General features: G+C 43.2%; 1 protein-coding gene across 2 annotated transcripts in view; it reads right to left on the reverse strand.

The window, feature by feature from the left end:
- Positions 1–1,628: 1,628 nt before the first annotated feature.
- The window catches only part of TDRD9 (tudor domain containing 9), a 99,538-nt gene continuing 84,962 nt past the window's right edge, over positions 1,629–16,204 (reverse strand). For both annotated transcript variants that reach the window (XM_070751516.1, XM_070751523.1), the window contains exons 34-36: positions 10,636–10,742; positions 4,152–4,224; positions 1,629–2,017 (exon numbers count right to left, since the gene is read on the reverse strand). In XM_070751516.1, the coding sequence (XP_070607617.1) occupies positions 1,916–2,017; positions 4,152–4,224; positions 10,636–10,742 (282 nt within the window). In that variant the 3' untranslated portion in view covers positions 1,629–1,915. The remainder of the gene's footprint in view (positions 2,018–4,151; positions 4,225–10,635; positions 10,743–16,204) is intronic.

The raw sequence follows: 16,204 nt of genomic DNA on the forward strand, positions 1-16,204 counted from the left end.
AGAAGGAAGGAAGGAGAAATGGAGGGAAGGAAGGAAGGAAGGAAGGAAGGAAGGAAGGAAGGAAGGGAGGGGTGGGCAATTAATTTATAATTATAATATAAATATAATATATAATTATAATTTATAATTATAATATAATTAACTCAGTTCTACGCAATAATATACAGTATTGGGTAGAACTGAGTTAATTATATTAATCCAGCCCTCTAAAACCATCCCAATTTCTCATGCGGCCCCATGACAAAATTAATTGCCCACCCCTGATCTAAACTAACCAAAACCCTCTGAAGATACAATATAAATCTATTAAGTATGCAAACAACTACTGTTTACATTGAATTCCCATCAAAGCATTGGCAGCTTGCTGAGCAGACCAGTGGAAAAGCAGAACCACAGCTTAATAAGCCATCTGGATAGCCTTATTACTGATCTCTTCCTACTAGTTCCGCCTGCTAGCTCTAGGCCCAGCAAATACCAACAATTTAAATTAAAGGACCACTGGACCGTGACTGATTTTTCCCTCTGGTGCTATTCGGGGTCAATCCAGCTTGCTGTAAATTATTTCTTACAAGGACAATTCAGGGAATGTAATGGGAAAAGGGGAGGAGCCTCTCAAGAGATTTGCAATTGATTGCAAATCACACTTATCACCACACTGTGCATTCTAGTCATTTAGAAAGAGCCTGTTGAGGTTCCCAAGTTTTGTAAGATGTTGGCCAAATGACGGACTTTCTCTGCAACAGCTCTCACTTTTCAGAGCTCTTTTCTAGAGGCACGTGCTGCCTGCCCTTTTGTTAGTATTTCATAAGTAAGGCAAATGTCTATGGAGATTCTCAGTCATCCAGGTCATGTGCTATTTTCAAGAAGCAATTGGACTTTCTTCTGGTTTTTCTTTGAAAACATTTCGCTTCCCACCCAAGCAGCTTCTTCAGCTCTGACTGGGTGGTGGGGAATGGAAAGATTTATATTCCTTGCAGACAGCTGGTCATTTGTATTCTTTTAGTAGGTTTTTAAGGTCATCCGGAGTTTTGTCTGTGTCATCAGGGTCATCTGATAAGTGGTGTAAATTGGTGGGGAGCCTTTTTGGAACTGTTGAAAGGCCTGTGTTATAGATTGGAGATAGATTATTTTGTATCCCCACCCACCCCTTCAGAGCACCCTCAATGACACAGATAAACCTCCAGGTGGCCTCAAGTATCATTCTTTCCATTCCCCACCATCCAGTCAGAGCTGATGAAGCTTATTGGATGAGAAGTGAAACGTCTTCAAAGAAAATCCAAAAAGTCCAGTAGCCTCTTGAAAAAAGCACCAATGGGATAAGCAAGGTCAAGGTTGTCCCAAATGTCATGATGACTGAGAATCTTTGCAAGGTTGTGTTGCACCGGTAAGGTATCAGCTTTTAATGGTTTGTGACTGAGAAAGTGCATCTTGTATAGGTAAGCCTGGTTGTATAGCTGTGTACTTTTTTTTATTATATTGCCATATACTGCACAGAATCTTTCAGGACTTGGTAGAAAATAAATAAATACATATTGTATTAATATGGTCCATTCAAAAATAATTATTTGAAATGATGATTTTTTTTTTAATGCTCACTTGCTGTTATTTAACTCTCTTTGCAAAAAGTGTTTTAAGGTTCGATAATTTTATTTTTATTTTTCAGGTGGAGTAGAAATTTAACACAGAATAACTGAAAACAAATACCAAAACAAGATATAATTTTTCAGAATCTTTTAAACACAAAAAATAAAAACTGTGTTTTTTTAAAAAAATACTTTAACATATTGCAAATAATTAACATTGCTCATAAAGGCTTTTTATGACAACAGGTAACTTATTAAACCTTAAAATACATTTTTTTCTGAAATAAAGGCCAAATAAAGGCATTAACAACAGAACGTCTTCCAGCATGAATTTAGGCATTTAATAACACCAACTTATGCAATTGATATAGAGAGGAATTTCTCCTGTCTGCAGCTGGCTGATCAGATTGATCAATAACAAGTGATGATGACTGCTAAAAGAGAGAAATTAAGAAAGTTAGCTAATAAACCACATTTTTAATGTAAGTAAATTAAGAAAGCAGAGCAACTTCTAACCTCCTTCAATACAGTTACAAATATAAAATACATTAGCCTTTTCTCTAAATCTCAACACTACAGGTATTCTTCAACTTACGATTACAATTGAGCCCAAACTTTTGACCCATTTTACGTTTATCACTGTTGTTAAGTGAATCACTACATTTCTTAAATTAGTGACACATCTGTTAACTGAGTGTGTCTTCTCCACTGACTTTCCTTGTCAAAAGGTTGCAAGAGGTGATCACATGACTCTAGGATACTGCATCCATCATACGTATGAATCAGTTGCCAAGCATCTGAATTATGATTATATAACCAGGGATGGGCAGCAGGCAGGACAGGGTGGAACATAGTTCCACCAGCGGAAATTTATTTCTTTATTTATTGGATTTGTATGCTGCCCCTCTCCAAGGACTCGGGGAAGCTCACAACATAAATGAAGCTGTGTGGCCAGCTCCAGCTGACTATCCCCCCCTCCCCCCCTCCTCCTCCTTCTCGGAAAATGGCAGGGAGACCAGCACTGGCAGGAGTTGCAGGGGGCCCATTTCCTCCCCCCTCTTTTTTAAACAGGTTATTGGCACTCATTCGCCTAGCTACTCAGCCTGAGGCAGGGAGTTACCCAGGAAGGAGAGCGCAGGAAACGCAAAGCAAATTGTCACCCCAGAGAGCGACACTGGTGAGGTTGTAAGTCGAGGACTTAACAGTTCACTTGAATGATGAAGCCACTCCCATCTGGTCACATGGCCGGCAAGCCACTCCTACCCAGTCACATGACCGGGCCAGATTATCTCAGGGACCGCCTTCTGCTGCACGAATCCCAGCGACCAGTTAGGTCCCATAGAGTGGGCCTTCTCCGGATCCCGTCAACTAAACAATGTCGTTTGGCGGGACCCAGGGGGAGAGCCTTCTCTGTGGCGGCCCCGGCCCTTTGGAACCAACTCCCCCCAGAGATTAGAATTGCCCCCACCCTTCTCACCTTTCGTAAACTTCTTAAAACCCACCTCTGCCGTCAGGCATGGGGGAACTGAGATATTCTTTCCCCCTAGGCCTTTACAATTTACGCATGGTATGTCTGTATGTATGTTTGGTTTTTATAATAAGGGTTTTTTTTAGTTATTTTAGTATTGGATTGGATTGTTACATGCTGTTTTTATCATTGTTTTAAGCCGCCCCGAGTCTACGGAGAGGGGCGGCATACAAATCCAATAAATAAATAATAAATAAATAAATAAATGACCATCAAACCACACCCACAAAATAAGCCACACCCATGGCAGTAAAAATTTTGGCTACCCATTACTGGGAAAGCTGCAACGGATGTAAGCTTGAACAATGGTCACCAGTCACTTTTTTCAGTGCCGCTGTAACGTTGAACAGTCACTAAATGAACTGCTGTAAGTCAAGGACTACCTCTACCAGTAGTGGTTTCCTACCAGAACAGTTAAGGATGCTACACTGGTAGCAAAAGTTGAACTGCGTGTGCCATTTTGCGGGTCTTGCCTGCGCACATACAAGTCCTAGTGTATTTTTCTTCTGCGCATGCGCAGGAAGTAAAATCTCACGAGGGGACATGTGCTCGAGATTTTGGTGGGGGTTTTTTGCTTCTGTGCATGTGCGGAAGCAAAAAAAATCACCAAAATCGTCCCCTCGCAAGATTTTGCTTCCTGTACATGCACACAAGCAAAACTATGCTGGGATGCGCATGCACGCAAGACCCCCGAAGCTGCGCGCGCAGCGCACCAGTAGCAGCGGTAGGAGCACTCCACCCCTGGCCTGTACACAGTATTTCTATAGTCATAAATATTGTAATCAAATCCCAAAATTAAAATTTCATTTCTTTCAGTTTCAAGCCATAGTCCAAAACTTGTCTTCTGGTACAAAGTTTTTTTTTAAAAAAAAAAACATTTTCAATTCCTTTTTTTGTCTTTTATATATTTTATCTTTTGTAGAAACAGGCAGATACAACTATTTTTTTTTGTTTTTTATCCCATCATCTTTATAGTTCAAACTCAAACAGGTTTTGCTTATATATTAAAACAAGATTAAAAACTGGAGACAAAAATCTACCTGGGTCCATTCATATGATTTCTTATACCACGTGGGAGGAACAGCTTCACGAGGTTTTGATTTGCAAATTAAGCTGAAAGAGAGAATGCAAATGAAAGAAAAATTCATATGAATTTAATAGGAAAACAATAACCTTTGAAATCAGTGGTGAAATCTAGATTAGATTAGCTTAGATTAGATTTATTGGATTTATATGCCGCCCCTCTCCGCAAACTCTGGGCGGCTCACAACAATAATAAAAAACAGTACATAATAACAAATCCAATGCCCACCAATCTAATTACAATTTAAAATTAGTAATTTCATAAAACAATCCCAATATATATAAAAAACAGGCACACAGTCAAGCAATCAAACGGCAAAACAACATGGGCAAGGGGGAGATGTTTTAGTTCCCCCATGCCTGACGGCAAAGGTGGGTCTTAAGGAGTTTACGAAAAGCAGGGAGGGTGGGGGCAATCCTAACCTCAGGGGGGAGCTGGTTCCAGAGGGTCGGGGCCCCCACAGAGAAGGCTCTTCCCCTGGGTCCTGCCAGACGGCATTGTTTAGTCGATGGGACCCGAAGAAGGCCGACTCTATGGGACCTAACCGGTCACTGGGATTCGTGCGGCAGGAGGCGGTCCCAAAGATATTCTAAAAATCTAAATTTTCTTACTACCGTTTCTGCGGGTGTGGCTTGGTGGGCGTGGCAGGGGACGGATACTACAAAATCTCCATTCCCTCCCCACTCCTGGGGGGTGGATATTGCAAAATCCCCCTTCTCTCCCCACTCTGGGGCCAGAGGTGACATTTGCCAGTTCTCCAAACTACTCAAAATTTCCGCTACCGGTTCTCCAGAACCTGTCAGAACCTGTTGGATTTCACCCGCTTCAAACGCTGAATGGATGTCACACAGGTCACAACTTGTTCAGTCTCATGTAAGAATGCCAAAACAAAGCATGCATGTTATAGGAGAGCCGGGTCTGAGTAATTATTTTTCTTTAAAAAAAAAACAACCCTTAACAATAAATGAAGTTTAACAGCGGAAATAATTATTCTGAGAGTGATGCTTGCCTTCTCTTCACTAAATGTGCTCAAGTCATCGAATTAATTAGATGTGGGATCCTGGAATAATCAGAGCGTTGGATTTCAAAACCTAAAAGGTCATTTCTAAATCTAAGATTTTATCACTCTATATTTTTGGACCTAAAGCTAAAAAATAAAAAGTGACAAGTAGTCCTCAACTCATAGCAGTTCGCTTAGAGACTGTTGTGGTTCAGCCTGAGGCTGCTCAGGGACCGGCTGTGTCTCTGCTGGCTCCATGCCCGGAGGAGGATGACAGCGAAGAGGAGGGGGCTGAACAGTCGGACGGGGGAGAGGAAAATCAGGAATGGGATGAAGGAGAACAGCATGAGAGCCACGGGCGGGGGGCCCTCTCCCTAGCCAGTAGTTTGGAGTCATTAGGTGATGACGCTCAAGCCGTCATTGACATGTGACAGAGATGGTCAGATCAAAGAAAGGAGCAATTAAAGAAGTATTATCAGCACTGAACTAGGAACAGCTGGGTTTGGGTGTGGTCCTCCTTAGCAGGGTTTAAAAGGCAGGCTAGCCCTTAAAGCCATGTGGAGTGTTATCAATTTGGAGTTGCGTTATCCTGTCTTGTTTCTCGGCGTCTCTGTTCCTGGCTTGTGGCCCAGCAGCTTTGGAAGACCCGTGGAAGGTGTAGGTCTGCTATCAAAAGCCTCGGCTTGGCAGCAAAAATTCTGTATTGCTGCATGGACTTTTGCCTTCGTGGATATATCTGAAGATACAGCATTTTCCTGTTTGTAAGGACATTTTCTGTTACCTGTGTTTTTCTTGAATTTTATAAAACTGCCTTTGCCTTTTACCAGTGTGTCTGGCTTCTCTTTTTGGGTTGGTATTGGCTTCTAGAGTGACCCAGACAGAACAGTGACTGTTTGACATTATAACAGCACTGAAAAAAGTGATTTATGATCATTTTTCACACATGATCATTACAGCATCCCCATGGTCACACGACTTACATTTGGAAGCTTGACAATTGACTCAAATTTATGTCATTTGCAGCATCTTGGGGTCACGTGATTCCATTTTGCAGCCTTCTCATAAGCAAAGTCAACGGGCAAACCAGATTCACTTAACAACCATGTTACTAATTTAACAACTCTGGTGGTTCACTTAACAAATGTTGCAAGAAAAGTTGTAAAATGGGATCAAAGCTCATTTAACACACTTCTCACTGAGCAACATAACTTTGAGGCTCAATTATGGTCATAAATTGAGGACTACCTGTAAAGGGTTAATGCAAAATATATCGTATGCTTGGAGCCAATCAAGCGATCTATGGTTCAGAACAATTGGGATTTCTTTCCCCTGCATCAGCCTTTTGCGTCGGATGCAGAATAATCACATGGACACCAGAGCTGGGTATTATGGGTCACTTTATTAATCTTTAATTATAGACCTGGAGAGGCAAATCAAATGGGGTGGAATTCCTTGTCCATAACATTCTTAGGCAACTATTGGCAAAGCTCCTTGCTGAGCAAGGGGAGGTTCCTTTTGGCCTTCCCTTGCTCTCCGCCATGTTCCTGAAGTCCTGGTGCAGGTGAGCCCCAAGGGCACCCTCTCTCTATCGCTCAGGCCAGATGTGCCCGGAGCTTCTGGCGAGGGGCAGCCCATCACCTTCCAAAAGGTGCCCTAAAGGAGATCACGCAGTTGCTGTTAACCTTCCATTTCCGCCGCTTTCTGCCACCCCAGTGACCAAAGGATTTAAGCCAATTGACCTGGCCATATGAATCTAATACAGTAGTACCTCTAGATACGAGCTGCTCCACATGCGAGTATTCCAAGTTACAAGCCACGACACGAGCTAAATTTCTGTTCGACACCCGAGCTCAAATTCGGGATACGAGCTGAGCTTCCACTAGGTGGTGCAAGAATCTCCTTGCTTCCGGTTATCTCGGCGCGAAAAACAAAGTCTAAAGGCATTCGTTCAAGATGCGAGTTGATCGACTTATGAGCTCGGGTCTGGAATGAATTAAACTCGTATGTCGAGGTACCACTGTAACTGCAATACACCCCCTAACCTGTCCTGCCCCCCAATCCCAGTGTGGAGTAGGTGAAAAAATGGCCAAAATGTTAAAGGTGCTGCAGCCGCAAAAAATTCATACTAGGCCCCAAGGGCGACCAGTAGTTACACTGAGAGAAAGGAGAAGGAGGGTGGGTGCCTGCAACGGGGCCGACGAATAGGGAAAAAGGGGCGACAGGTGGTGTGTCAGTCCCTCTTATATGGGGCTCACTGCCTCGCCCCCTGATCCCCATTGCCCATGCGTTAGACACGCCTGGCCTCCCAGGCGACCTCATGTGTTCTTGCGAGATCGCCAATCCCCGCCCATGCTGCATGCGACGGTGGCCGTATTATCTGGCCCAGACACAAATGCCAGCCAGCCGCTACTCGGCCGGCCTCACAATTCTATTGGATGGTCTCCATATGTATTGGGTTGTAACGCTCGACCCACCTCAGCCTCTTTCCATACCCACAACGCATATAATTATAAGCACAGCTCTTTTACATAGCTGCATGCACTTAATCTTTTCCGCTCTATTTCTCCGTCCATCCATTTCCGAATTCCAGCACTTCCAACTGCAACAATTGAATGTTTGTTCTTTTTAAATTCAAGTCTAAAAAACTAACCCTTTCCCTCCAAATAACACATAGTGGAATTGCCTGTTAGAAGGTGGCTGTTTTTCTTCTATCCTCAAAATTTTCTCAATAGGGTTTTTTTAAGCTCTGTGTCTTTGGAGATTTTCCACTACCAATTTAGGCTTTCATAATTAAATCGATTAAGTCCACTTACAGCTAAAACAAAGTTGGCAGAAATAAATCATTGGTTGACACTAAAAATCACAAGATCATCTGGATGCTCAATAAAATTCCTGTAGAGAACTATGCATATAGCATATGAAAAGCTCCACTTGAGCCTGTTTTATATTATAGATGATCTATAATGGGATTTTTCCACATTTTTTGATGAAAAACTAGCTATAGGTTTTAAAAATGCATTGAGGAGACTACATGAGTGGTTCCCAAATGTTTTCAGTCCACTGCCCCCTTGGTGCTATAAACTCATCCTCAGTGCCCTCCACCCCACTGCAACCCCCTTCAGGTGGGCATGGCTTGGTGGTCAAATGACCGGGTGGGTATGGCCAACTTTTAAAATGTGTTGAAACTCACTTAACAACACTCTTGCTTAGTAACCATAATTTTGGCTTCAATTGTCTTTCTTTCTTCCCTCCCTTTCCCCTATCTATCTATCTATCTATCTATCTATCTCTTTCTTTCTCTCTCTTTCCATCCTCTTTTCTCTCTCTCTCTTTCTTTCCCTCCCTCGTCCTTCTTTTCTTCTGCAGTAGAAAGCAAACTCCCTCAAGACAAATATGTGACATCAACTATGAGATACTCCTGAAATTCCAAATTACTCACCAACTCCCAAGACGAGGGATTCCTGACATAGAGTTTATGGCTTATAAAACAGTTCCATGTGTGCAGGTATATCTGGATGAGAGAAGGTGAGGGTGTCCCTGAATGTGTGAATGCACGTTCAAAACATTCATGCCTTTTCCAATCTTCTTTATTCTTTCTCTTTTTCACTTCTCGGCAGCGGGAAAAGGAAGAAAGTGCTCTGGCTAGCACTCAGCTTACTTTCCTGGTAAGTTTCGGAGACTGCCTGGCACACCATCCGCTGGGTCTCCAGGCAGCACCACTTTCTCCCTGCCCAACCAAAGCCCCCACCAGCCTAGAGGCCGGCAGAGCCCTCAGGGTGGCAGAGCTATGTAGATACGGACCCCAATGCTTCCTGTCCTGTGAAGGTCCGAGAATCAAAGCTGGGAAGATGAGAAGGGCGATGGCAAAGGCAAATGTGCTCTGGCCTGGCAGCAGCTTGTCCCTTGTCATGTGCTGTCCCAGAGTGCAGCCTTCAGGCTGGTGGGGGCTTTGGTGGGGCAGGGAGAAAGTGGTGATGCCTGGAGAGCCAGCGGATGGGCATGCCAGGGGATCTCCGAGCCTCTCCAGGAAAGCAAGGCTCCCACTCACACAAGCAGAACTGGGCGGGGTGGAGCCACCGGTGCAGCAGCGCTTGGTGGAGAAGGGACTGCCGATTGTCTCATTCATGGCACCGTGGAGCGGATGGGCTGCAAGAAGTATGGTTGAGCAGGTCCAGGGCAGTACAACGTACTGTCCTTTCTCTTGCCCTGCAAGAGGGGGGGGGGTGTCTCTGCCTTTGCAGACACGGGGCAGGCGCATGTGCAGCAGCCCCGGGACATCCACTTGTCCTCTCGCCGCCCCTCTCAGCATCTGCACCTCTGTCTGCCCACCCACTTTCCGGGCTGGATGCCGACCTCGGAAGGCAAGCGGGCATGGGGGACCACAGGGAAGACCACATGGAAGACTGCCAAACGCGACAGGATTGCAGGGAAGAAAGAAGGCTGCTACCTCCCTTCCCCGCCGTTCAGACATGCTTTCCTGCCTTCCATGTAGCCTTAGCGCCCCACCACCACCACCACCCCTTGCCTCTTAGTGACCCCCTAAGTCATCCTACCGCCAACTCTGGGGAAACCACTCTGGAAATCAGGTCTAAATTTGCACCTTTATTGAGCTAACATATAAAGAAAGAGCAAAAGAACCCCTCCACTGCCTTCATTCCTTCCATTTCTGGCTTCTTTATTTGTCTGATACACACCCTACCTTTCATTCAGGAGTTTAAGACAGCAGAGATAGACAGCACTTCCTTAGAGAAAAGGTGAAGGTGATGGGCGAGGGGGGGGAGAAACCTATTAAGCAGGCTTCCCCTAGGCTGACAGACTCTGTGGCAAGCCATTAATTTATCACCAACTCAACTCAACTCAAGTAAATGTCCTTCCTACTGTAATTACTGAACTGCCTCCTCCAGGGTCATCTGCAGCAAGCCAAGATTTTGTTAAAATGACAAAGCATGTGTCACAACATCACAACGCAAGCTGTACTCCTTATGCATTTTCATGTGACATCTGAAGCACAAAAGGGGCAGAGTTTGCATCATGATGTCAAAACTCATTTCATCACTTATCTCTCCTGTGAATGCTCATAGCCTCTTCCCGTACGAATTACTACATGAAACATGGAGCCGGGTTATTTTGGCTCAAGGCTAACATGGGGAAAAAACAGCTAAATTTCCAAGGAGGCTTCTTTAGACATTATACAAAGATGCAACTTTGTGCATCTTCCTCTGGGTTTAGAGGCTGCCCAATTATCACACACAGGGATTAATATAATTATACCACGTTAAGACAAATGAACAGCCACATTTTCTTGTTCACAACAACAAAGAATGAAGAATTATGAAGAATTATGAAGAATACAAAATGAAGAATATAAAATACAAATACAAAATGAAGAATACAAAAAAAAGTTAAAATACTGAAGAGGTAAAGGAAAAATAGAGTTTACCTTAAAAGCCTTTCACGAGCTGAATTCTGCAATTGGGCAATTTTCTCAGGACCAAACTGCAGCTCATCAGAAGCTAATTTGTTAATACATGTCCTCAGAATGTTTATCTATGAAGATATTGATTTTTTAAAACAAAAGAGTGATAGTTGGCATTTATGTTTTAAACAATAAAATGAATTAAACTTTTTAGCTTCCAACAAAAATCATTTACATGATTATATTTAGAAGACTTTTAAATTCACGTTTCAGCCTATTAAAATTTGAGATATCCAGATTCTCTGGCCGGGATTTTTCTCCAATCCAATCATTAAATCAATTATTGGATGGGAGAAAAATCATAGCAACTGAACTCCAAGGCATTTGGAATATCCCAGTAAGATCATACAATTTAATCAACTCATATTACCCACCTCATAAAGAAAAAGCATATGAGCTTGATTCAGACAGAAAATCAATATTTTTTAAACCATCACTGTTGAACAAGTTAATGTGCCCTAATTTGTGCTATTTTGTTCTCTTTCCATTCAATCATATCCAATTCTCAGAGTCTGTCTGGAGAAATCCTGCAGTTTTCTTGGTAAGGTTTTTCAGAAGTGATTTCTTCTTCCTTCTCCTAGGACTCAGAGAAAGGTCACCCAGCTGGTTTTGTGCCTGAGGTAGGACATTATACTAAGCCAAAACATCATAATATTACAGATTCAGCAACTCGGGGATGTCAAACTCAAGACCCATTGACCAGATCCAGCCCACAGGGTGCTTAGATCTGGCCTGTGGGGCTGCCCCGGAAACAGCGACAGAACCACCTGTGGTGCCTCTGCCAACAAAAATAAAGCTTAGGAGGACCGCATGCAGGCTTCTCCCCCCCAACTCCATTTTTGCCAGCAGAGGGCTGCAGGAGGCCACTGCAGTTGAACACAGAGCTCGTGAGGACCACATACAACCCTCCCAAGCTCTGTTTTCACTGGCAGAGGGGTTGCAGGAGGCTGCCTCAGCCAAAAATAGAGCTTGGGAGCCCTTTTTGGCCCATGGCAGAGCGGCTCAGGCCACCACAGCCTCCCAAAGTCAAACACAATCCTAATTCAACCCTCAATGAAATTGAGTTTGACACCCCTGGTCTAAATGTTTTGTCTTTACATGTAGTAAAGGCAGAGGTGGGCTGCTGGCAGGACGGCATGGATGCAATTTCACTGGCAAAAATAGAGTTGCGCGCATCACCATCGCCACTCGCCAGGCACCTGAGATTTTGCCGCCCCAGCCAGCAGCGACAGCACCTACTGCTAGGTGGGTCCAGAGAGCGCAGCGCTCATTCGGAGGGCGTGGGGCACCTCTGCCGCTGCTTCCCGTGGGGCCATTTGGAGAAGAGACTTTAACTGCCCGGCACTTTTCCTGGCTCAGCGCTGGCTCAGTCATGTCTGCTGCCACACTGCAGCCAGAGTGGGACCGGGGTGGCTCAAACAGGCAGAGCACCGGGCGCATCTCCTAGCTGAGCCAGCGTGAGAAGTAGCTTGCAGAGGTGGCCGCCAGTAGAAAAAATGGTCTAGGGTAGGTGTGGTGGGTGGCGGCCACCTCTCCAAGCTGCTGCTTGCGCTGGCTCAGCTAGGAGACACGCCCAGTACTCTGCCTGCTCAAGCCCCATGGCTGCCGACAAAGGCGCTCCGTTTGGTCCCGTGGAGGAGCTGCCAGAGGGAAGAAATCTGGGACTAAACGGGGCTGGATTTCTGCGTGGTGGCAGCCGCAGTCCATCCCCCCCGGGAGCTGCCAGCAGGAAGAAATCCTTTCCTTCCCGCTGGTAACTCCCAGGCGGAATGGCTTCGGCCATGACACTGCGCATGTGCAGAAAATTGAAGGGTGGGGGCACGCACACACACCCCACCCATCCCCTGCCTCCCCGAACGTTCCAGCAGGGCTGCGAATGGCTGCCCTTTACTGAGTAAAGGCCTCCACCAGTCAGTAAACTTTGAATAATGGACAAAGTCTTTTGCTTCTGCAGCTGCACCTCTAACATAATGTGCATGTTTTAAAATTTAAATGTACATCATAATTCCTAAATTATTTAAACTAATGTAAATAAATATCCAGTGGTTAAGGACAATGAGTTCTTGTGCTGCCTATGAAGGCCAGCTTGGGGCAACCAGTCTCTTAGCCCAACTCACCTTTTGTTGTTGTTGTGAGGAAAATAGGAGGAGGAAGGTGTGTTGGATATGTGTGCTGCCTTGAGTTATTTGTACAAATAATAAATAAATAAAATACCTAATAACACACATTATCTTACTTTCAACAATTTGCAATATACTAACAACTTACCTTCACAAATGGTCCATTAAACAGCAAATAATCATACTCCTATAGCTATAGTTCCAATGTATTTTAGGCATTTCAGATTGGGGGTTAAGTTACAAAATATTCCCCAAATGATAAAGTGTGATTTCCGAATGCCAAACCTTTCCACTAACAGCAATTTTCAATTTTGCAACTGCAGACACAAGACCTAGTTCTCTGCACTTCTGATGATCCAGATTAAATCTGGCTTTATTGCCCACCAATATTATACAGTACATATCAATTAAATGAAACCACTCTTAACCCGTATTTTTAATGGTTTGCCATTAAAAGTTCTTTAGAAATCTGTAATCTGCAAGTAGTGTAGGACAGAGCCCAAGAATATACCCACATTCCTGTTTACATAAAGGCAGGCATCAATTAAATGCAGGCAGTCTGCCAAGGACTGCTGTTAAAACATTTGGAAGGCAAACTATTACTTCCTCTTTGGCAATGAATGTTAATGTTCTACAAGCTAGCGCATGCATGGGGAAAACTGAACAGTGAATCAGTTTTAAACAGATTAAAATGCATAGTGTAGACATCCCCAAACAGTTGTTAAGTCTGAGTTGCTTTACCGATTCAAAAACTCAAGAAAAAGCAGCTTGAAAACACCAGAATTGGCATCCAGCATTGTCTACTGAGGCCCTGGTGATCTAAGTTGGTAAAGTCAAATGTTTGAAACTTTTTTAAAAATACGTTACAATTTAGGGCAATTTTAAGAATCAAAAAAGGAATCTTAAGGCTGGCAGAAACTTGATACCGTATCAGCCATTTTTTTCCTCCAGAAACAGGCCGAAATTAGGGACTTCTTTAAACTCCACATGTCCCCAAAATAGAGGAGGAAAAAATGGCAATTATTTCAGCCTTACTCATTTAAATAACATCACAATTTCATTAGTGAATTCCCTTATCATACTACCAAATACATTTGTTTTGCTTTCCCCATGAGTAGCATAGACATTCAGAAAGTTTTCTTTCTCCTATGTCATCGTTATTATTACTTGCCTTTTTTAACTCAAAAAACTAAACCCAAATAAAAATAATAAATCTGAAATGGATTGTCTTCAAAGGTGGGTTCCTCCCTGTTTGGACCAGTCACCTGAACCAGTAGCGACCTGCTGGTGATATCACAATGATGTCAATGCTGGTTTATGGGTGCCATCTTTTTAAATCTTTTTTTTTTTAATTGGGGGGGGGGAGATTCCTTTTTTTCCCTGGAAGTCAAGTTTCCACCACTGTGCATGCAGTTGCTATCTTGTTTCTGGCTTTTGGGGGGGGGGGATTTTTCCCCAGGTTTTTTTCTTCTGCACATGCGTAGAAATCAAGTTTCCAGCACTGTGCATGCCATTGTTTTCAGCTCTTTTTTAAAACCTTTTTTTGGATTTTATGCCACTGCATATGCGTGCACGTGCTAATGCGAACCAGCAGAGAGTCAAGTTAGAACCCACCCCTGATCAGCTTCACTTGATTACCTTGGAACAGAGGCTCATTCATAACTGTTTGTAGCTTCTGTAACTCCAACAAAATCTGTGAGATACTTATGTGAATCGCTATAGATCTTTTTTTAAAAAAATTTATTTATTTATTTATTTATTTATTTATTTATCCAACACACAAATACATAGGAAGAAAATAGACATGTGATAATATAAATGGGGGTGAGAGTGGACTTAGAGGAGAGGATATATGAAAGGAAGAGAATATATAAGATAGGAGGAAGAAAAAAAGACAATTGGACAGGGGACGAAAGGCATACCAGTGCACTTATGTACACCCCTTACTGGCCTCTTAGGAACCTGGAGTGGTCAATCGTGGAGAGTCTAAGGGAGAAGTGTTGGGGGTTAGGGGTTGACACAATTGAGTCCGGTAATGAGTTCCACGCTTCGATAACTCGATTGTTGAAATTGTATTTTTTACAGTCAAGTTTGGAGCGGTTCGTATTAAGTTTGAATCTGTTGCGTGCTCTTGTGTTATTGCGGTTGAAGCTGAAGTAGTCATTGACCAGTAGGACGTTGCAGCATATGATCTTGTGGGCAATACTCAAAGCGCTGTAGTTCTAGGCTTTCTAGGCCCAGGATTGTTAGTCTATTTTCGTAGGATATTCTGTTTCGAGTGGAGGAGTGAAGGGCTCTTCTGGTGAAATATCTTTGGACGTTTTCAAGGGTGTTGATGTCAGCGATGTGATATGGGTTCCAGACAGATGAGCAGTAGTCTAGGATGGGTCTGGCAAAAGTTTTGTAGGCTCTTGTGAGTAGTGTGAGATTGCCTGAGCAGAAGCTGCGTAGGATTAGGTTAACAACTCTAGAAGCTTTTTTGGCGATATTGTTGCAGTGGGCTTTAGCACTTAGGTCATTCAATATTAGTATTCCAAGGTCATTTACAGAATGTGGTTTAGCAGTGAGAGATTGTTTATTCAGTACGTATGTACGGTTTGGATTCTTTTTGCCGATGTGGAGGGTAGAGCATTTGTTGGTTGATATTTGAAGTTGCCAGGTGTTAGACCAGTCTGAGACAGAGTCCAGGTCTTTTTGGAGAATGAGTGTGTTATCAGTGGTGTTGAAAAGTTTCACATCATCGGCAAAAAGAACACAGTTGCTTTCGATATGGTCACAGAGATCATTGATGTAGAGAATGAAGAGAGTAGGACCTAGTATGCTTCCCTGGGGAACGCCGCTTATGACGGGGCGGGGGTGGAGATGACACTATCGATTTTGACAATTTGTTGCCTGTTTGACAGGAATGCAGTAATCCAGTTGTGGAGGAGTCCTGAGATACCATAGGATTTGAGTTTTAGGAGTAGTTTATCATGGACCCCTGAGTCGAAGGCTTTGCAAATTTTCAGCCTTAGTAGTATTACTGTTGTCTTACCATCAGTTTTGCAAAGCAATTTATGTGCAAAATGAATACAGAATACAATGGCAAATTATTGCAGAGAAACAAAAACATGCTAGCTTCGTTCAAGCATTGAATTAGGACACTGGTTAACAATGGCTTTGTTTGTTGCCTATTATTTCATTTTTATTTGTAAGGAATTGGTAATCCGGTAACTATAGGTAATTATAACATTTTGTTACCTTATTCTGCTGCAGATCTAAGATTTAGAAAAATAGTTACATAACACTATCCCTACAATTGAACAAGTAAAATTATCTACGGTTTACAACCAGGCAATCTTGTTTCACAGAAACCAGACAGCTTCTTAATTCCGAAGAAGACAGATTCATTCCAACAAAGCTAAGGGAGTAGG

The sequence above is a fragment of the Erythrolamprus reginae genome, chromosome 1, assembly GCF_031021105.1.
Source record: "Erythrolamprus reginae isolate rEryReg1 chromosome 1, rEryReg1.hap1, whole genome shotgun sequence".
Classification (NCBI taxonomy): Eukaryota; Metazoa; Chordata; class Lepidosauria; order Squamata; family Dipsadidae; genus Erythrolamprus; species Erythrolamprus reginae.